The 23,138-nt window shown below is 36.8% G+C and overlaps 1 protein-coding gene across 4 annotated transcripts in view; it reads right to left on the reverse strand.

Moving 5' to 3' along the window:
• Rpn3 (regulatory particle non-ATPase 3) overlaps positions 1-23,138 on the reverse strand; it is a 162,128-nt gene that overhangs the window by 72,986 nt on the left and 66,004 nt on the right. For all 4 annotated transcript variants that reach the window (XM_090389291.1, XM_090389290.1, XM_090389292.1 and 1 more), the window contains 2 exons: positions 16,078-16,268; positions 9,132-9,235 (listed from right to left, as the gene is read on the reverse strand). In XM_090389291.1, the coding sequence (XP_090245417.1) occupies positions 9,132-9,235; positions 16,078-16,268 (295 nt within the window). The remainder of the gene's footprint in view (positions 1-9,131; positions 9,236-16,077; positions 16,269-23,138) is intronic.

The raw sequence follows: 23,138 nt of genomic DNA on the forward strand, positions 1-23,138 counted from the left end.
AAAAGGCATGTATAACTAGCAAGATCCTAAAAACCACTGTAGGCCTGTGTGATTATTAAGGTAGCAATTATTCATTTTAGTTTTTCTGAAAATGATTGTTCTATTCAAATCATGAACTACTGGTCACAAGAAAAAAAAAACGTGCGCTTATTTATTAACTTTTTTCCCTTTAACTTTATTTATTAAAATTTTAATAAATAAAGTCTTAAATTAAACTTTCTCTTTTACCATGTTTTAAAACTGCTGCTGAAGGCAACAAGTTGTACTTCAGACATGTGTTATCTTCATAAACCAAAATTAGAGAAAACAATGAACCAAGAACCTGCAAAATAAAGAAAAAAAATTAACAAACAAGAGCTAGTACTCATCCAGGGATGTATGGCAGCATGGATTCCTGGAAAGATAAGGCACAACTGTTGCCAAAAATAACACTAGGAAATCCTGACCATGCACCAGCCTCAAAGCAAACACCAACATTTACTGAAAGAAGAAAAATTAACACAAAAAAGGTTTTCGGAGAACCAAAGTAACCCAAATCCATAGCGAAAAAAAGTCACAATACGACTTCATCCCAGAGACATTTGTGACTGTGAAAATTCCCAATCATTCATACATTTCTGTTATGGGTTTGTTTGTTATCAGCAAACCAAACATGGGTACCCCAATGCAAGCAATAAAGAAAAGGTATAAACTATATCTATGCAATGCATTAGTGCATAAATGGTTCACACCCTGTAACTAAGAAACAACTGAATTTATTATATTTAGCAGCAATTTTCACACAACATAAGATCAGTTAATTTGAGAATTCAAATTCAGTACCAGATTACACCAGGTCAAAAAATTAGGTCACAGACAAATAAAATATTGCAATAGTGTCCATGACTTTTTTTTTTTTTTTTTTGTGGGGAGTTAGCTATGTGGATAACTAAATTTGCTCAATATACACCTTAACCAGAAGGATTTATAAGAGGTTGGTATGTTGGTGCTGTCTGACATCTTTCTTAGAAGAAAGATGTCAGACAGCACCAGCCTTGTGGGGAGTGCTCTAAGCACTCCCCACTGCACAAGTTTCAGATGTTTGGTTCCAAGATCATAATACACAGCACTTTTGCAGTGAGTACCAGCCACCTGCCTGCTATCAACAAAGACAGTCTAGCAATGCCTAAAGCATTGCTAGACTGTCTTTGTTGGTATGGGGTATGGGGAAGTGAAGTCCGTGAATAATCTATGGCAGAAGCCAGTATCCTGCCAAGTAAAGGCACTTGCTGTTAGCGGGTGTTGATGATGCCCACGTTTCCAATGCATAGAAAATAACTGAATGTGTGTGTGGGGGGGAGGGATATATTTTCTCACCAATGAATCTCTAATGTGTAGCAGCAGCAGTTGCTGCTTGATGATCCATCACAAATAGCAGAATCTGGATTGAAGTTTATTGATGTGTATTCAAGATTAGTTTGGAGTCAGAGAAAACATCTAGGTGAGGGTTTTGGTACATGGTATTTCCAATCCTCCAAGAGAGATTTGTATTTAAGTAGGCTGGTGTTTCAGACAGATGATCATCTGTGCAGATTTAGCTGGATTTATTCAAAGACAGAAGTACTTGAGACAGTTCTGTAGGTCCCTGAACTTTTCAGTGAGTGCATCCCTGATATCCTGCACACCATAATTGGGTTTGATTTCTGTTAAGATTTTAATGTCATTGGCATAGCAGATTATGTCTATCCTGTCAAGTGTGTATAGAACAATGGTGGCAGTAAATAAAATCCCAGAGAAAATGTTCCCTTGCAGTATGCCTGCTGTTATTTTCCTTGAGACTGCCTGATGTTCTTGCCTTGATTATGTCTCTTTCATACAGGAGCACAGTTAAGAGCCACAGCATGTCTCTTTGAATAAAGTAGTAGCATTTGAGAAAGACTTATGGCATCAAATTCTGGTTCAAGGTCAATATAAAAAAAGCTAGCTGTTTTGTTTTTGTTTGCCTGTACACCACCCTGTACTGTTTCTGGTTAGAATGGCCAAGTTTGTTATTACAGGTCAGCCAAGATGGCACAGTGAACTTATGGGCTGCAGAGCCATGCATAATCTGATTGGCTATCACTGGGAGGAGTGCCTTTTCCATTATTTTCAGTAGGCAGGATGAGCAAGAGACAAGCATTAAGTGATCTGGTACATTAGATGCATGATTCTTTGGACTAAGCTTTACAGTGTACTTGTGCCATTTGGGAAGGGAGGAGAATAATATTGGATGAGGATTAGGTTATATATTGATAGAAATGGACCACTAATGAATGCACTAGGGCTAGTTAGTTAGTTATTTGGTTTTTCAGGAGCAATATGGCAACTAAGGCCATATTGCTCCGGGATATGCGGTGGTCATTCCCTGACCTTTCCGCATCCTCCATATTTGGTGGTGACGGGCTCGAACCCCGGCCTAATCAAGAAGCGTGTGCTACGCACTGCTGCTCCTTCCCACCTGGCTACGGAGGCGCCAACGCACTAGGGCATTTAGGTATGAATTGTGGAATTTCATTTGCACCTCTGGTAGCAGTTGGCAGTAGAGCATTTATTGTTTTAATAAGTTGATCCTTGGTGATTTTTATATTTGTATGTCAGTTGGGAAATTCTTTAAGGCAGATACATTATGTCTCTAGATTCCTGTTGGTTAGAGAAGTGGGCAATGTAATCTGATTGAAGCTTTCACTCAGCATCCACTAGGCTCTTGAATGTGGTGATATCTTGATCATAGCTTGTAATTGTCTCAGTCCAACCAGTCAAGGGATTAACTGCAAGAGAAAGACTGCAATGTTCCAGCACTTGCTATGAAATACTGCTGGCTGCTTCAAGGCATCAAATCAGGTTCAGGACTTTGGGAATGGAAATGGTTTTCTTCTTAATTTTCCTGCTGGTGTTGAAGCCTGGGACTGGTGTGTGCCTTTGAATGACTATGGGAACATGAATGCATTTCAATCCTAAACCCTCTCTGACTTCATGTGTGGTTGTAGCAAACAAGATCTAGATGATTATAACCTCTGGTAGGTTGAGTACATTATACCAGGCACAAAGAAAATCAAGAAGAATAATCAAGTGGATGGATCAGGGAGTCGGAAGTGAATAGCACTGCTTCTAATTAGATTGGCTGAAATAAATATAAGGCTCAAATGAGTGAAGCCCTCTATTCACAACCAGGTACACTGTGGCATTAGGAGCCAGTCTCCAGTAATGTATAATGTACTGTAATATATAGCTATAGTCAATGGCTGGCAATTACTAGAATAGTAATTGCCAGCCATTGACTAATAAACATAAAAAAGGCACCCGGGGTGGATGGGATCTATCCAGTTATATTAAAGGAGGCAGCAAAGGAAGTAAGCAAACCCCTAGCCATAATTATGAGAGCTTCTTTGGACTCAGGGGAGGTACCCATGGACTGGAGATGTGCAAATGTAACCCCAATTCACAAAGGAGGATCAAAGGCTGACACAAGTAATTATAGACCTGTTAGTTTAACTTCGGTTCCAGGAAAATTAATGGAGGCACTGGTTAAAGAAGCACTGCAGGATCATCTGGACAAGAATTCAGTTATAGCTCAGACACAGCATGGGTTTGTTAAGGGCAGGTCTTGTCTGACCAATTTGATTGGATACTATGATGTAGTCACAAAAGAACTGGATACAGGGAATAACTTTGATATTATATATTTGGATCTTAGAAAGGCTTTTGATACTGTTGCGCATGGAAGACTGCTGCACAAATTGGAGAAGTGTGGCATTCGAGGCAAATTGCTGCTATGGATAAAGGGATGGTTGAGTGGCAGAAGACAGAGAGTGGTAATCAATGGACACTGCTCAACGTGGACTAATGTTATTAGTGGAGTTCCTCAGGGTTCAGTGTTGGGTCCATTGTTGTTTTCTGTATTTATAAATGATATTGATGATGGTGTATCAGGCTTAATCTCCAAGTTTGCAGACGATACAAAGGTTGGCAGGATTGTTAAGGACACTACTGATACTATGCTGCTGCAACAGGATCTGGAAAGGTTGAGCAGATGGGCTGAGAGGTGGCAAATGAAGTTTAACATTGACAAATGTAAAGTACTACATATGGGAAACAGTAACCCCAGATCAACGTATCAACTCTGGTACTACGCTGACAGTGGTAGAGAATGAAAAGGACCTGGGGGTAATTGTGCAGGCAGATATGAAGTTCTCTGAGCAGTGCAGACGAGCTGCAAGAGTAGCTCATGGTGTCTTGTCAATGATATACAGGAATTTTTCTAGCAGGGACAGGGATGTGATTATTCCCTTGTATAAGGCATTGGTCAGGCCACACCTTGAGTACTGTATACAGGTCTGGAGGCCTCATTTCAAGAAGGATGTAGAGCTGCTGGAACGAGTACAGAGAAGGGCAACAAGATTAGTGAATGGAACAAAGGGTTGCTCTTATGAAGAAAGGCTTAAGTTTTGCAAATTACAGAGCCTGGAGACTAGGCATCGCCGAGGTGATCTGATAGAGGTGTACAAGGCTTTGAATGGCTTGAGCATGCTCAATGCCGATGGGATTCTTCCTCTTGCTCAGAATAATCACCTGAGAGGGCATAAATTCAAATTGAGGAAGGACGGATGTCGGATAGATGTGCGGAAATTCGCCTTTAGCCAGCGGGCAGTTGGTTTGTGGAATAGACTTCCATCGCTTGTTGTTGAAGTTGATAGCCTAAACAAATTTAAGGCTCAGCTGGACAGGTATTTCGAACGAATTGAGGGGTGAAATGGGAGTAGTGGTTGTTTTTTTTTTTTTTTTTTTGGCTGATGCTGAATAAGCTTGCTTTCTTGCATCATATGCCTCTACTAATGCTAGTTCTGTGCTGTATTTCAAGTTTTTATAATTAACTACGCTGCTTTTGTCTGTTGTATTGCATTTTTATTGCTGTGCAGGCTGCTTGGATCTACTCCTTGCTGTAGAAGGAGAGAGCCACGCTGAGGGAATGGCTATCTTAACTATGTTTCTGTCAACTGCATTAATCATGATCTTTCTTATATGCCTTGAAGAAGTCTCTCCTTTAATCATGTGCTATGTTCAAAACCTTGGTGTCTGTGATAGAAAATCTATGATCTTCTGTAATAATATAATATGCTATGTTACTCTAGTCGATGTTCCTGTGTCTGGTATGGTCAACATATTCCTCAATTTTTGTTTACAGTTTCTGGACTATCTACCCAACATAGTATTTTCCACAACTGGGGTCAAACCAGTAGATGACTTCCCTCTTTTGCAGGGGGGGGAGGGGGACAGAAGTTCTTTCAGGTTTTATGCTTCATGATTCTCCAGGAAGGATGCATGAAATGTTGACGTATTTGTAACATCAATTAAAACTGAACTATTAGTTGAATTTAATTTCAAGTTGGTGGTAGTCTACAGTAATTCCTATAAAATTTTCTAGTGATCAAAACATCACACACTTTACATGTTTATGGATCCCTTTCAGTAAGCAAAACAGCAAAGAAGTTGTGCCTTAAGTAGTCATACATTCTTTTGCTGAAAAACAGCTGCTGCATAGAGGATTTCGAGGGTTTTTTGAAACTCAAAAAAAAAAAAAACCTCAAAATTTTTTTCACTGGGTACTTGCAAGGAACATGTTACTTTATCTCAACAATTTGAAGGACACTAGGTAAAGGAATGAAAATTGCTTCGTGCAGCAAATGTTCATTCTCCACAAAATGTTGAAACCCCCTAAGTTGCAATGCAACACAGTCCATGAAAAGTAACAAAAGCTGAAACTTGTGAACTTGGAATATACAGGTATTCTGCTCAATGAATGCTTCAAATGGATTTGAAAATGTTCCTATACAACGATTACACTGTTACATATACTTTCCAAAAATAAGCTAAGGGAAGAATTCAACTGGCCACATGGACTGCGAAGAGAAATGTAATGTTACACAATTGGTTTTTGGATGAATGTTGGATTTTTTTGGACACTGCTTTTCACCTTTGCAGATTGTCGTGCCATTATGTTTGACCACGTCTGAATCTAGACTTGAACTCATAACTTTTCTTGTGGGATTTCTTGAAAGAGAAGTTGTTCCACAAAAATCATGCTATTCTTATGAACTTGAATGCCATGAATATTCAGTAAGTTGTGAAATTGGCATATGCCTTCAAGACTTTGATTGTCAAAATGGAGGACATATTGAACAAGTCATAAAAGATTTGATTTGATTTTTAATGGCGCATTGGCAGCTAAGGCCATAATGCGCCAAGTCAAAGTCATAAAAGAAGAAGAAGAATGTTTCCTAAGAATCTGAGCGTGAAAATTCATGTTTTTAACAATTAATGAATGCATGAGTTTTTCAGGAAACATTTAAATGTGTGTTAGCATCTTGTACACCACCCTGTACTTATGGTAGCTCCATCTCTGGATTGAAGGGGAAGATAAACTGAAATTATACCATGTCTCAGATTAAAGTTTTTCAGCCAACCTGTGCTTGCCTTAAAATCTTCATTACCTCTTAATTTTCGATTAAAATCCAATGCTTTTCACATTAATTTTGAGCCAGACACTGAACCTAAACTTCGCTTCTGAAGAAACCACAAATTAAGTGCCCTCTCTAAAGCGGCATTTTCAGGTTTTCACATAGTCTTTTTCCCACTAGATCCTCCTTCACTACCCATAATCGACACAAATTCTGTTATAGCATTGGAAATCTTCTTGATGTCGTAAATTGTTGAAGTCCCCCACATTAAACTCTGTGGAGAGATTTCTTAAATTTTCACCTTTTCTAATTCTATTAATACATATCACAAATTTAAATAAATACACCAACTGTTTTGATTAAAATAGTTTAATACTGTAAAAATATAAAATGAACCAAGCGATACAGTGGATACTATAAAATAATATTTACAAATCTGATTCACTATAAAATAAAATAAAATATATTACGAAAATGTTAAAATACAATAAAATACGAAAATTAAAAGCGATAAAACAATGATTGTAGCTTTCGGGGGGCATCCGCCTCCTTTCTCAACAACAATGCTACTTGGGCAACACATCCTTTAGTATCAGGTTCATGGCACACGTGACTGACCAGGCGCATGTTCAGTATTACTTTCACGTGCACTAGAACCGGAAGTGGCTTGAGAATGTGGAAACGAGAAGTGTTCATCTCTTGCAAAGACTACAGCTTCCAAGCTTCCAAAAACAGCACCAAATCTCCCCCGAGAATGCTGTCATCCTTGACCGGGCACACAGGTTCTGGGGCCGTAAGTGGTTGGAGAGTTTGTGGATTGGCTCGTCCAAAAACAGTAGCATGAATAGGGATAGGGGTGTTCGGCTCCACCCCATCTTGGAAGCTGTAGTTCTTGCAAGAGATGAGCGCTTCTCGTTTCCACATTCTCGAGCCACTTCCGGTTCTGGTGCACGTGAAAGTAATACTGAACGTGCACCTGGTCAGTCACGTGTGCCGTGAACCTGATACTAAAGGATGTGTTGCCCAAGTAGCATTGTTGTTGAGAAAAGAGGCGGATGCCCCCGAAAGCTACAATCATTGTTTTATCGCTTTTAATTTTCGTATTTTATTGTATTTTAACATTTTCGTAGTATATTTTATTTTATAGTGAATCAGTTTTGTAAATATTATTTTACAGTACCCACTGTATCGCTTGATACATTTTATCATATTTATATTTTTACAGTATTAAACTATTTTAATCAAAACGGTTGGTGTATTTATTTAAATTTGTGATAGGAACTATTCTCCCAACCTTAGAGGCCTTTTTGAGGTTATAATTCTGTTAATAATTTCCGTTTTTTTGTTGAAATGTTAAAACTATGGGTTTTCTTTTCATTCCATTTTACCATAAAAAATGAGAAAAATAATAAATTGCACAGTTTCGGGCCGATATTATTCTTACCAAATCTGGAGCTTAGCTAATCTGAAATTCACTCCAAGAAAACCCAGTAGTCTGTGATATTTTTCTTAAGCACATTTCTGAAGGTCACATAGAATTCTAGAGGTCACAACCATAAAACAATAACAACAATTTACAGTTTTCAGTTTATTGGGCTTTTTGTTCGTACAATCTGTCATAAATTGATAGTAAACTCGATCATTCACTTATTAGAATCAAAATTGAATTTGCAACATGATCACTATCATCATCATCATCATCAGCCATTTTCAATTCACTGCAGGATGAAGTGGCCTCTCCAGCAACTTTCCAGTTCCTTCTGTTTTGAGCACTGGCCATCCATTTACTACCCACAAACTCATGAATTTCATCTATCCATCTCCGCCTTTGTCTTCCAGGTTTTCTTCTAGCTCCTCTTGGATACCATTCTGTTATTTTCTTAGTCCATCTGTCATCATGTCTTCGGGCTATGTGTCCTGCCCAAGATCATTTTAGTTCTTATCCAAATTCAATTTGCAACATGATCACTATACCTGGCACTTACTGTACTACCGTTAATAAAAAAAAAAAAAAAAAAAGAAAGATAAGCCTTTCAAATTATTCTGGATAACCAACGTTCTACTGTAGTACATTATAAAAAAAAAAACAAAAAAAAAACCTTAACTATTATTAAATATTGCATATGGTAGACACTGATTAATAACAATTCAACAAGATAATAAAAAACAAAACAAAAAAAAAAAAACAAGGTGCAATAGCAATTTCTTGTGATTATTTTGCAGCTATTTTAGCTCATTACTGTCAAATTATTATTAGTGGGAACCAACATTTCAAATGTTGGTTCCCACTAATTTATATTGGACTTCTGTGTAAAACATGAATTAATTGTTGTAATTGTTGAGACTGGTTTTACAAAGTATTTTTTTTTAATTAATTTTATTAATTCACAAAAATATAAAATGGTTTTTGTGATTTAACAAAAAGCATAGTAAAATTATTTAAAGCCTCTTAATTATAAATGATAACAGTACTTCAGTATTGATGGAGAAATTAAAAAAGCAACTAATTCATGAGAGTTTATATAATGGGGAACCAACAATTCAAATTTGAGAAGAAAACTACTAAAATCTTATATGCTTAAATTATTAATTAAATGGATATTTAAAGGTCCACTTTACAAATAAAATTATGTTAAATACAAGTATAAATGGCCTCACCGTTTGTTTAAATCCTACTGCCGTGTGTTGTGGAGCTTTACGAATGGCCTGAAGTAAATTTCTATGTGCTTCTGAGTAATCCAGCTGAATTGCTTTAATTCTTCCTGCAAAAGGTTTATAATAGATTTCCAAGGTTTTTAATTTTTAATTAAAATTAAGAAAATTAAAATTAAAAGTAATAATTAATTAAGATTAACTTTAGCACATCACAATTAAAATACTAAGGAAAACCACAGATTGTCAATAGATTTTGGAATATATGCAATGTAAAATTGAAATCTTATGGCAGGACAATAATATTTCTATTATTCAGTGATCACCGAATTATGACCACCTACATAATACTTCGTAGGTCCTCCTTTTGCCCTCAGTACAGCAGCTATCCGACGTGGCACTGATTCAACAAGATGTCGGAAGCGTTCGGGAGGTATTGCCAACCAAGCTGATTGTAATGCGCCCAGCAATTCACATATGGAGTATCCAGATGCCTGATATGCCTTTCCATAGTGTCCCACAAGTGCTCTATGGGATTGATATTGATGGGGAATTTGGAGGCTAATTGATACGCTGGGAGTCAGAACTGTGTTCCTCAAACCATTCCTGCATGACAAGTGCCCAATGGCTCGGTGCATTGTCATCTTCGAAGACACCATCGTCATTCAGGAAAAAGTGTAACATAGTGGGGTGTACACAGTCTGCAAGCAGTTGACAATAGTGGAGATCACTGATATGTAGTTCCACATGCACCAGTGGTTCAAGTTACTGCAAGTGAAACATGCCCCACACCATACAACCACCTACACTGGCCTGCACTTTTGAAACCATGCATGGTGGATCAAGAGCCTCATATTGTTGACACCAAATCCGTACACGACCATCCACGGTGCGGGGTAAATAACGTGACTCATCCGACCAGCACCTTCTTCCAGTCTTCTAACGTCCAACTTGCATGCTCTTTGCACCAGGCAAGGCTTTTACACTGATGAACCTTGGTTAGGAGAGGATGCCGTAGGGGTCGTCTGCTGGTATAGCCCATACGTGTGAGCATGGTCATGCCAGATATTGTTCCAGGTTGGCCCATGTTGTATTGGGTAGTCAACTCGTCAACAGTGCTGCGCCTGTTCGCCTGTATGAGTCGTCGGACCAGGCGCTCACCTCTAACATCAACCTTTTGCCGACCTTAGCAGTTTTGCCGTTGAGTCACTGTTTGACCATTTTGACGCCAGTCTTGGTACAATAACTACGGCAGCTCTCGAACACTCTGCCAGTTCAGCTGTTTTGGGAAATTGAGGCACCAGCTCGTCGAGCACCCACAATCTGTCCTTTATCAAAGTCTGATAAATCCTTCCTTTTACCCATCGCGCTCAGAATTTTACTACCTACCGAACCACTGACACCTTATCTATGCTGTTGTTTGTTACTTGGTTTTTAAGAGCATTAGCAACTAAGGCCACATTGCTCCGGGGATATGCGGTGGTCAATCCCTGACCTTTCCGCATCCTCCGTATTTGGTGGTCACAGGCTCGAACCCCGGTCTAATCAAGAAGCGTGTGCTACGCACTGCTGCTCCTGCCCACCTGGCTACGGAGGCGTCGCCCCTTATCTATGCTACGTAGGTCGACTACCTCTGCACTCTCGTACCTCACATAGTCAACGGGTCACATTCAGTTTTCATAGGGGTGGTCATAATTCAGTGATCACTCAGTGTATAAGTCTTTGACTAATGGATATAATCATAACCCCACACATCAATGCAAAACTTGGCTCAGTTGTTAGTCTGAGAAGTGCAGAAAACTATTTTTAATAATTTATTTAACAAATTATTTATTATTAACTGAGCTATGTACAGTATCAACAGGAAATATAATACAGTCAAATCTTCAAAATTTGGAAACTCTGAGACTTGATCCAATGCCTAACAAGTTGTTTACAGATATCCAGGGTCAAGACAATGCTAATCATGTTTTTTGACTAAAAAGGTGTGATTTACAAGGAATTTGTAGACGAAAGGGAGAGAGTAAATGCCACATTCTATGTACAGGTGCTCAGAGACTACTGAAACGTATTTCCCAGGTGAGGCTGCAATTTCAAGAGAAAAGTAGCTGGTTCTTGTTGCACAACAATGACCCCATCCATGCTACACATCAGGAAGACATTTCTAAGGAAACATGGCATTGTAAAGATCAACCACCCACTATACTCTCCCATTCTAGCACTAGGGGACTTCTCCCTCTTTCCCAAGTTAAAATCTGCCTTCAAAGGAAAAGAGATTTTGGGATGCTGAGGATATAAAGAAAAATATTAACTACTGAACTGAACAACATCTCTTTGGAAGCTTTTGCTGACTCTTTTCAAAAACTTTTAGAACAGTGTAATAAGTGCATTCAATCAGAGGGTATACTTGGAATAAAATTAAAATTAGTTGTAAGCTCTTTTGCTTGTGCTCTTTTCATTGCATCAGTCCAGGAACTTTATTACCACACCTCACATTTTATATTACTTCTCCCTGGTAAAAATTTCTTCCCCCCCCCACTGCTTCACAATATGTTTTTCTGTTCTATGACTGTCTGACAAGCATAGAAAACAACAGCATTTTGTGAAAATTCTCTGCAAGCCAGCAAGTAATCCAATTACCTTAAGATCAACAGACATTTCATGCAAAGTCTGGGTACTTTATTGCACTCAGGATAGTGGACACTCTTTCATATGTTTCTTTCAAACCAATAGCATGAAGTAGAGTAACTGGAGAGAATGCATTTCCATTGTACAGCAAAACTGTTTTTTAGCTTAATTTTGAGACATCAATAAATATATTGATGACTGTTGCACATGAAAGACTGCTGTACAAATTGCAGAGACATGGCATTAAGGGTAAGTTGCTACAATGGATAAAGGGATGGTTGAGTAGGAGACGACAGAGAGTGGTAATCAATGGACACTGCTCTTCATGGACAAATGTTATTAGTGGAGTTCCACAGGGTTCAATGTTGCGCCCATTGTTGTTGTTTTGTATATTTATCAATGATATTGATGAAGGTATATCAGGTTTAATGTCCAAGTTTGCAGATGATACAAAGGTTGGTAGGGTTGTTAACGACAGTGAAGACAGTACACTACTCCAACTGGATCTAGATAAGTTGAGCAAATGGGCTGACAAGTGGCAACTGGAGTTTAACATTGACAAGTGCAAAGTACTGCATATGGGTAGCAATAACCGAAGAGAAACGTACCAACTGTGTGGTACTACACTCAGGGAAGTGGAAAGTGAAAAAGACCTGGGGGTAATTGTGCAGTCAAATATGAAGTTCACTGAGCAGTGCAGATGGGCTGCCAGGGCAGGCCATGGAGTCTAGTCAATGATATATAGGAATTTTGCTAGCAGGGACAAGGTGATTATCCCATTATACAAGGCAGTGGTCAGGCCACACTTGTGTACAAGTCTGGAGGCCTCATTTTAGGAAGGATGTAGAGTTGCTAGAACGAGCAGAAAGAAGGGCAAGATTGGTGAGGGAGAACAAAGGTGTGCTCTTACCAAGAAAGGCTAAAGTTCTGCAAATTCTTCAAGTTCTGGAGAGTAGGCATCTGCGAGATGATCTGATTGAGGTGTATAAGGCCCTGAATGGGCTGAGCAAGCTGAATGCTGTTGGGATTTTTCCTCTTGCTCAGATTAAGAACCTGGGGAGGCACAGTTTCAAACTGAGGAAAGATAGTTGTAGAATAGATGTACAGAAATTTGCCTTTAGCCACCAGAGGGTAGTTGATTGGTGGAACAGCCTTCCATCTTTTGTTGTGGAAGCTAATAGCCTAAATAAATTTAAGGCTCAGCTGGACAGGCATTTGGAATGAATGGAGGGGTGAAATGGGAGTTTTTTTTTTTTTTTGGCTGATGCTGCATAAGCTTGCTTTCTTGCATCGTATGCCTCTACTAATGCTAATATGCCATTCATTAGGATTGTGTTCAGTAACCAGTTTGTTCAGAAAGCCACTAATACCTTTATAGAAACACATACCATCTCCTGCAATGAAATATTTGGAAAACACTGACATTTTTGATAGACTGTAATTTTAGTTCCTGCTTCAAGCAACTTCCAGCGTTGTAACATGAACAAAGGAGCTCTACTTGCTTTTCAGATAAACTGAAATCACAAACTAAGCCAATCTACTCTTCTTGCTTAGTGGCAGGTCATAATTTTCTGGTTGGTAGTCCAAATCTGTTGAAGTGGATGGAGCAGCAAGGTGTGCAACACAAGAATCCTCACAATATTCATCACTGCTTACTTCACACCATGATTTTGAGGAATCTGGTTCCAGCATGTTGTTATGTGAAACATATTATTGCAGAGGGTATATTAGGATATTTGATGCTGTGCTTTCTTTTTCTGGCCATCCCTGTAATTTTTGTCATGCAGAAATAGCAACTGTAAGTATCGTTGAACAGTTCTTGCTAAACCACAGGAACAGCAAGGCATACTTTTACTTTTCTCAATTAGCCACATCCTCAGATTTGTGCTGCAGGTAACACAGCATATTCTGTATAGCCCAAGCTTTGTCCTGAATAGCAATCTTGCAACCAAAGTACAAAGTATATGCATATCTAGTAATACTGTAGATTTTCTTCCTCGGTTTTTATCATGAACTGTCCACACATGTAGCAAAATTGTCAGGATGTTTCAGACACTTCATTTGCCTCTGCTTAAACATTCTAACAATAAAATGTTAAGCAAAATAGAGAAGAAACAAACAACATGCAATAGATATGCAGAGAGAAAGAGAGAGAGAGACAATGTCACAACATTATTGCCATCTATGGGCACATGCAAACATTATTATTTGCAGGTAATAACAACAGACCAGTGTCATTTCTACTTCCTTAAATTTTAGTAAGATATATGTTATGGGTTAACATAAAACCTGTATATGGTAGAAATTGTGATATGATGTGAAATTTTAATAATTACTTTTGAAATCCAAACACAAAAATTGAGTGTAAATAGCTGATAATGTATTAGTGGATGTGAAAATCATGGTAGTCAGTGTAATTAACCAGGAGCCTTTTCAACTGGCAACAGTGTTAACATGTTCATCCGCATACACTTGGCTGTTGTTGTAGGGTTTTAGATACATCAGCAACTTATGCCATATTGCACAATACGTAAAACATATCTGTAAATCTAGTGCTCTGTGGTCAGTGTCCTATTTTCTGGATCAAAAACCCATGTTCTGAGAGGAGAAAACCATGCTACCCCCACCTGAGACTGACCAACTCAGCCATGCTGTGAAAAAAGACCCGTAAAAATTCCCCATATCACAACGAGAATTTAACTCAAGTCTTTTCCACTCAGTGTGGAGAAAACAGCAATTATATCAACTGTGCTACCATGAGGGAATAACACCTAGCAGCAGTATGACTGGCATATACATCACATCAGAACTGTAAATTATTTCTTTGCCTTGAAATCTTGCATATTGTATTCTTCATAAGTATTATCCACACCCTTCTGTTTCCCCCACCTTCAATGAACAACTTTCTCTGGTTGGTTTGGTTTTTTTTTTAGGAGCATTAGCAACAAAGGCCATATTGCTCCGGAATATGCGGTGGTCATTCCCTGACCTTTCCGCATCTTCCATATTTAGTGGTGACGGGCTCGAACCCTGGTTTAATCAAGAAGCGTGTGCTATGCACTGCTGCTCCTTCCCACCTGGCTACAGAGGCGCCAACTTTCTCTGACATTTTTTCATTTAAAATATTTCTTTAAGTAGGTTTCAAGGATGTTCTCTTCTGTAGACACTTAAGTAGATCCAACTCAGTTTTCACTATTACTTATTACCTCACTTATTACTTCTGTAGATCCAAGTCAGTTTTCACTACTGCCAGAATGTGTTTTAAAGTTAGAGGAAGTCTTTTAACATAAGTCATAAAATAAATAGCAAGGTTCATGAAATCACTTACATTGATCACTTTTGATGCTTATTTTTTTCTTGCCTTTATGGGAATAAAACTTTTTTTTTTACTGCATTGTACTGAGAGATACTCCTATTCCTTCACTTGTAGCACATATATAATTAAAATTTTCTATAGAACAAAATTTAATGGAAAATATTACATGAATTGTAAGCCTACCCTTCCTTTGCCTTTCCTGTACTAAATTCAGCATTTTAACATGGATATGGAATGTTTTTATACAGCACAAGCTGTTGTTGTTATTTGGTTTTTAGGAGCATTAGCAACTAAGGTCATATTACTTCGGTGATATGCGGTGGTCATTCCCTGACCTTTCCGCATCCTCCGTATTTGGTGGTCACGGGCTCGAACCCCCAGCACAAGCAAACTTAACTCCCATAATATTGGACTGACTGACCATTCTCACAACTTTAACTTTTGTGCCTGTGGCTTGAGTAACTCCATACTTTTATGTCAGGGCCCCCAACATTAACTCTAAGAAATTGACTCCTATATGCCCCATCATGTGAGTAGTCATGATGAGACGTTACGCACTTTGAGAGAGACAAAGAGACACTCTGCCTTGAAAATTTTTGTGCCTCGTATATTTTTATAGCTTTTAATTATTTTACCATCATTTCTAACTAACCTTGTGTATTTTATTTAATGTTTATATTCATATTTGTTTACTTTTACATGTTGTAATTTTTTTTTTATTAATTTTGGATTTAGTCAGTATTTAAAAATTTCAATGACTGTCCATTAAAAATCGGCATATTATTAGCTACTCCCTAAGTATAGCCATATGCCTTCTTCCACATGTTAGAAGTGTTTATGATTGTTCTTTTTCTGCATTAAACTTTATTTCACTCTGGACTAATGAGGAAGACTTCCAAGAAGAATCATACATGGTTGTTCATCTTCCTATAACTCAGTTAACCCCATAATACAGTATAGTGTCTATTAAACTAAGAGTCTAATTTAATGTATGGAGAAATAACTTACCTAAATAATATAAAAACCTTGCCCACTCATTATTTGAAGCAACTTCAGGAAAGACTGATTTAGAAACAAGTTTGTCAGCTTGGTCATAAAGATTGTAATGCAAGTAATTCCTAAGAAGACAATTAAGCAAAACAGCTTGCCCTTCAAAATCATTTCTCAAGGTAGCTGTTCTCAGTCGACTATGAAGGAAACTGTTGTAAATAAAAAATAAGAAAATTTTGAAAATGTGCGAAACATTTAGCAAATCAAATGTGTTTGTGTTTTCAAATAATTAAGTTGCCCAAACTTTGTCCTTTTGTAAAAGTACTCTATTATTTGCTAATAGCAATTTCAGATATGACAAAACAATGAATAGAATATAACGATAAAGTACTTACCCGAAGTAATTACACATAAACCAATATTAATCCATGACTACATAACATATACAGGGTGTATGAAAAATAAATATTTATTTTCAAATACTTATAAATCTTTAATGTTTTTACAGAATATAATTAACCAAATCAATAACAGCATTTACAGGAATCTGTGACAACTACAGAAATGTTCCTGAGGTGTACTACATTTGGCAAGACTAAAGTTCCCACAGAAAATAGGAAGTTAGGATAAAACAATAAATATATATACAATAAAATATGAAAAAAAAAAAAAACATAAAACTTCATTTTTGATTTCCATAACATAATAATGATGAGGTCCATAAAGTACTTTTATCTTCTGTTCTAATGTCATTACTTTTTTTGCTTTTTTCACACTTTCAGCACTTATTGACAGTTTAGAGGTCATAATAAAGGAAAAACTAAATATTGGTTTACGACAAACTTGGTAATTTTCAGAGCATTATGAAAATAAGTCCAGGATACATCCAGGAAAAATAAATATTAGTCAATAAAGACAAAAATCCACAGAGGTGGCAACAGTATATATGATACAAGTGGGTCACAGAGGGTAGGGAGTGAACAAATGCCATCCCTCCAAAACAGTCCATAATTTATGGTAGGCAGGAGAGCAATAAAGTTTTTTTCTTCTTTTTATATATTTATATATACAGGCATACCTCGGTTAACGTTACCTCTGATAACGAAGCTTCGATATAACGAAGTCCGCAATTTCAAGGCCCATTTAACATAAAAAAAATATTCCAGTTTAATCACCTGAAATCTAAACAAACTGAAGAAATTACGGAAACATTTGGGGCTTCTCGTGGTTGGTTCGAGAAATTTAAAAAACGGGCCAGGATTCATAGTGTAAAATTAACAGGAGAAGTTTCCAGAAAAACTAAAGGAAATAATTGAACGTGAAAATTTTCCACCAAATTAACGTTACTTTTTGGATTAAATGCCTCTGGCGATTATAAATTAAAATTGTTATTAATTTACCATTCAGAAAATCCGAGGGCGTTAAAAGGTAACATAAAAATGAATTTACCTTTGTAATATGGAAAGCAAATAGAAAAGCGTGGGTTACCAAGGAGTTATTTACTGATTGGTTTGTTAACCACTTTTGTTCTGAAGTAAAACGGTATTGTCAAAAAAACAACTTTGAAGAAAGTTGTTTTGTTGTTAGACAATGCTCCGGGACATCCTACTGATCTTAACACGTTGGACACATGCATTACTGTCAAAGTTGTGTTTCTTCCAGCAAACACAACTTCTCTGATTCAACCATTGGATCAGGGAGTAATAACATCATTTAAAGCTTATTATCTGCGTCGAACATTAAGCAATTTAACTGAACTAGAGGATAAAGAGGAAATGACAGTTAAAACTTTTTGGAAAAACTACACCATTAAAACGCAATTGAAAACATTGATAGTTCTTGGAAAGAAGTCACTAAGAAATGCTTAAATGGAGTTTGGCGCAAAATATGGCCAAAAGTTGTACTAGAAGAAGAAAATAACATCCAAGAAATTAGAAATGAAGTTATCCAGATGGCTCAATCAATAGGTTTTGAAAATGTCGATGAAGAGGATTTTAGAAATTTATTAAATGCAGAAGATGATGCTTTTTCAGTGGAAGATTTAGAAAACCTTGTTAGCAACGAAGACAAAGATAATGAAGACGAAGTTAAAGAAGTTCCTGCCGAAAAAGTGTTAACAACCAAAGATTTAAAAAGGTGCTTAAATGACATTGAAAACGTTTTAAATTTTTTTAGTGAAAATGATCCTGATTTAGGAAGAAGTTTTATTGTTAAGCGATCGCTGTTAAATGCAATAACTCCATATAGGCAATTGTTAAATGAAAGAGAAAAAAAGCATAAGCAATCAACTTTAGACTCATATTTTAAAATGTGATTTCACTTTGTATGTAAGTTGACTGTTTATTTAATAAAACTTTTCTTTGTTCGAAAAAAAAAGCTTTTCATTTTCTTTACGTAGGAACGTATCCCTATTCTGGCCATAGTATTTTTACCTCTGAAAACGAAGTTTCGCTTAACGAAGTAATTTCGTGGAACGCATCCTATTCGTTATTCGAGGTATGCCTGTATATATATATATATATAGTGGAAACAAAAGGATATAATTAATGTGTGGTTTGTATAATAAATAAGCTGTCTGTGAAAATGGAAATAAAAAATACACAAGGTGCCAGAACTAAGGGAAGTTTCAGGGATAGTAGAAAGTGGAAGTGAAGTAGTGGTTAAACAGGCAAAAGAATTAGAAAAACCTAGTGCAAAAATGAACTAGGACTGAGGGAAAAAAAATAATAAAATAAAAAAAAAATATGTAGGTTAGTGCAAATGCATCAGTTTAACATAGCTATTTCACAAAGTAGTTAAATTACTTTGGTAGATAGCTATGTTAAAATGATGCATTTGCACTAACCTACATATTAGTCATTCTACCTCGTAGCATGAGGCCTTTGCCCTTAAATACTTTATAAAAAAAATAAAGAACACTATATTCAGATATGGGATGCAATTTTAGCGAGTGATCGAATCAGGAGAAGGCAAATATGCATAATCTGAATATAGTAGCTGAAAAAAATGATACATAGCCAGGAAATTCATCAGGAGACTACTCCTGACCATGTATCAAGCACTGCATTTCTGTAGTATTCGAAAAAAGGGGCGAAAATGCAACCTTTTATCGTAATCCTGGTAGACAAGGTAGTCCATATGCAGTGTAAAAAATGTAATTTAAAATAATTAAAATATATACAAATTTACAAAAGCGTAATGTAAAAAAAAAAAAAGTATGTGAAGTGTATAAAAAGTATAGACAAGATAATGGTATAGGGAATGGTAAATTCTAAGGGAGGGGAAGGGCAGAAAAGATGTACAAAAGAAGGCGAAAATAGCAATAGGAATTAGGATAGACGGAGCGTTCGTATCACCCTCGTATTACACTAATAGTTTTATGAACGGGGAAAAAATAGAAAAAGACAGTATAAAGGGAAAAAAAGTATAGAAAAAGTCATTAAAAATACAGAACTTACTGGGGGTGTAAGGCCCAACCTTAAACGAAGGGTTCTGGTATAAGTAAACATTAGTAAAAATGGGAGTTAATACCACAAGCTTGCAGAGGAGGGGAAACCGAAAACAAAACTAAAAGTTACCTGGAGTCATTAAGTAGAGCAGAGGAGTGACGAATATGGCCAGGAAGCAAAAGGGAGAAACAATGCCAAGTCAATGTTTTTATAGATTTAGAATTAGATAAACAGATAGGGAAGACCTCTATCGTAAAGTAAAAAAATAAATAAATAAAAAATTTCTTGGGAAGGCCTAAATTTTTAGGCCATCCTTTCCAAAATTTTTTTTTTTCTCAATGATAGCGATCTTCCCTAACTGTTTATCTAATTCTAAATCTATAAAAACATTGACTTGGCATTGTTTCTCCCTTTCGCTTCCTGGCCGTGTTCGTCGCTCCTCTGCTCTACTTAATGACTCCAGGTAACTTTTAGTTTCGGTTTCCCTCCTCCATAAGCTTGTGGTATTAACTCCCATTTTTACTAATGCTTACTTATACCAGAACCCTTCGTTTAAGGTTGGGCCTTACACACCCAGTAAGTTCCGTATTTTTAATGACTTTTTCTATACTTTTTTTCCCTTTATACTGTCTTTTTCTATTTTTTCTCTGTTCATAAAACTATTAGTGTAATACGAGGGTGAAAAGAACGCTCCATCTATCCTAATTCCTATTGCTATTTTCGCCTTCTTTGGTACATCTTTTCTACCCTTCCCCTCCCTTAGAATTTACCATTCCTTATACCATTAGCTTGTCTATACTTTTTATACACTTCACATACTTTTTTTTTTTTTTTTTACATTACACTTTTGTAAATTTGTATATATTTTTATTTATTTTAATTTACTTTTTTTTACACTGCATAGGGACTACCTTGTCTACTAGGATTACGATAAAAGGTTGCATTTTTGCTCCTTTTTTCTAGTACTACAGACAAGTTTGGAAACACAGTGCTTGATACATGGTCAGGAGTAGTCCCCTGATGAATTTCCAGGCTATTTATCATTTTTTCAGCTACTATATTCAGATTATGCATATTTGCCTTCCCCTGATAAGACCACCACTCGCTAAAATTGCCATCCCATATCTGAATATAGTGTTATTTATTATTTTTATTTATTTATTTATTATTATTTTTTATTTATTTATTATTATTATTTTTTTTTCCTCAGTCCCAGTTCATTTTTGCACTAGGTTTTTCTAATTCTTTTGCCTGATTAACCACTACTTCACTTCCACTTTCTACTATCCCTTAAACTTCTCTTAGTTCTGGCACCTTGTGTATTTTTCATTTCCATTTTCACAGACACCTTATTTATTATACAAACTACACATTAATTATATATATATATATATATATACCTGCCCTACCATTAATATCCAGACACCCCTCCATGGATGGAGAAACAGATCCTATGCATGCAACACGTCACAGAACCTGCTGCACACTGGGCTAAGAACAGACAATTCAAAAGTAGTCATACAAGATGACATGTTCAACAGAATTTATCACCTCAACAAATGCTAGACACCGATTAACATGGTGTAAGGAACATGAATCTTGGACTGTAGAGCAGTGGAAAACAGTCTTATGGACAGACAAGTCAAGGTTTGCACTCTACCAGTCTGATGGCCATTCCTGGGTGTGGTGAATGCCAAGGGGAAACAGTTCCTTCCTGACTGTATCCTCCAAACAATGAAGTTTGGTGGAGACAGTGTCATGGTATGGGGCTTCTCTCATGGTTTGGCTTGAGCCCATTAGTCGTTTGTTTGTTTGTTATTTGGTTTTTAGGATCATTAGCAACTAAGGCCATACTGCTCTGGAGATATGCGGTGGTCATTCCCTGACCTTTCCGCATCCTCCTTATTTGGTGGTCACGGGCTCGAACCCCGGTCTAATCAAGAAGCGTGTGCTACGCGCTGCTACTCCTGCCCACCTGGCTACGGAGGCGGCCCATTAGTCGTTATCGACAAAACCACGAATTCTGTGCAATACCAGAACACCCTGGAAAATTCTGCACTTCCAACATTATGGCAATACTTTAGAGAAGGCCCATACCTGTGTCAGCAAGACAATGCACCATACCATACTGATCGGGTTGTAATAGAGTGGTTTGAGGACATGGGTGTGGAAAAGTTGGAATGGCCAGCCCAGAGTCCTAATCTGAACCCTATCGAGCATCTTTGGGATACATTGGATCTTCAGGTACATGCATGTCAAAATTGCCCAAAGAAGGCTGAAGTGGTGGCTGCATTAAAGGTCAAGTGGAGGAACATATCACCTGACATTTATAAAAAGCTGGCTGAGAGTATGCCACGAAGATTGAAGACGGTTGTAAAGGCAGGTGTCCAGATATTAACGGTAGGGCAGAGTGTGTGTGCGTGTGTGTGTGTGTGTATGTAAGAGATTATATATATATAAGAGATTATACTAAAGAGTAAAAACAGATAAAACAGTGGAAAGTTAAATAAACCGGATAGGGCAAATGCACTGAAGCACACAAAGCAGCAGCAATGGATGCATATATATATTATTTGTGAGGTTTTCATACAGGTAATTTACATGAAGCTACTCACCTATCTTGCGACTGGCTGCATAGATAGAGCTGGTAAGTGTATATATATATTTTTATGTAAATGTTGTGTATTACAGTAAAAGGTAAATGTCTGGCTGTTTAGCTAACGGGAAGCAAAATTAGGAAGGTAATTGGGATAGAAATAGACACTCCTGCCCTCGTATTACACTAATACCTCAGAGCGTGGAAGAATTTTAGTCATAGGAAAGTAAACAGTATATGATTGAAGAATATAAAGCTGGTGCTCAGGTTATCTGGGAGCACAATTTCCCATCCATGTTAGTACCAGCCCTGGAGATGGTAGATATATGCATTTGGAAGTGGTTGTCTATATATCTATATGCATCAAAACCTTATACTGATAATTAAAATTATACTTCCAATTTAAAATTCTAATTAACATTACTGTTTACTCTTATACTTATGTTGCTATAATTTTGCACTAAGGTTTTAAACTTAAATTAGTGGGTAACTGTACTGCAATAATTAAAGACAAACACCAGCCAAGGAATAAAAAATTTTTACTATAAAAATAATGTGATACACTATCGGAAGACTAAAATATTACAATAAATTACGATAAAATAATTTAAAATTCTAATTAACATTATTTTTTTTATAAAAATTTATTTATAAAATGTTAAAAATATACCGAAGCAATAAAATTATCTAAAATAAACTGTATTAAAAGCGATAAAACAGGTTTTACCGCTTTTAATCCAGATTTTTGTTTGAATGAAACAATATGTTTGAAGATATAGTGGGTAACTGGTTTATATATGTGAAATGGCATCTCTTCAGGATGCCACACCATTTCACTATTTCAGCAAAACATGCTGAAATAGTCCATATATACAGCACCTCTACAGGAAGAAGTCACATGGGATTAAATCAAGATTGTGGAGAGCCATTCATGCAAGTCATATCTTCTAATTTGCTCTGTAAATGCTGGCAGAGCTATTCTCTTGCTTGTCAGCATATTTTGCTGAAATAGTGAAACGGTGTGGCATCCTGAA

The sequence above is a fragment of the Mastigoproctus giganteus genome, chromosome 14 (genome assembly GCF_048544385.1).
Source record: "Mastigoproctus giganteus isolate SK-2022 chromosome 14, ASM4854438v1, whole genome shotgun sequence".
Classification (NCBI taxonomy): Eukaryota; Metazoa; Arthropoda; class Arachnida; order Uropygi; family Thelyphonidae; genus Mastigoproctus; species Mastigoproctus giganteus.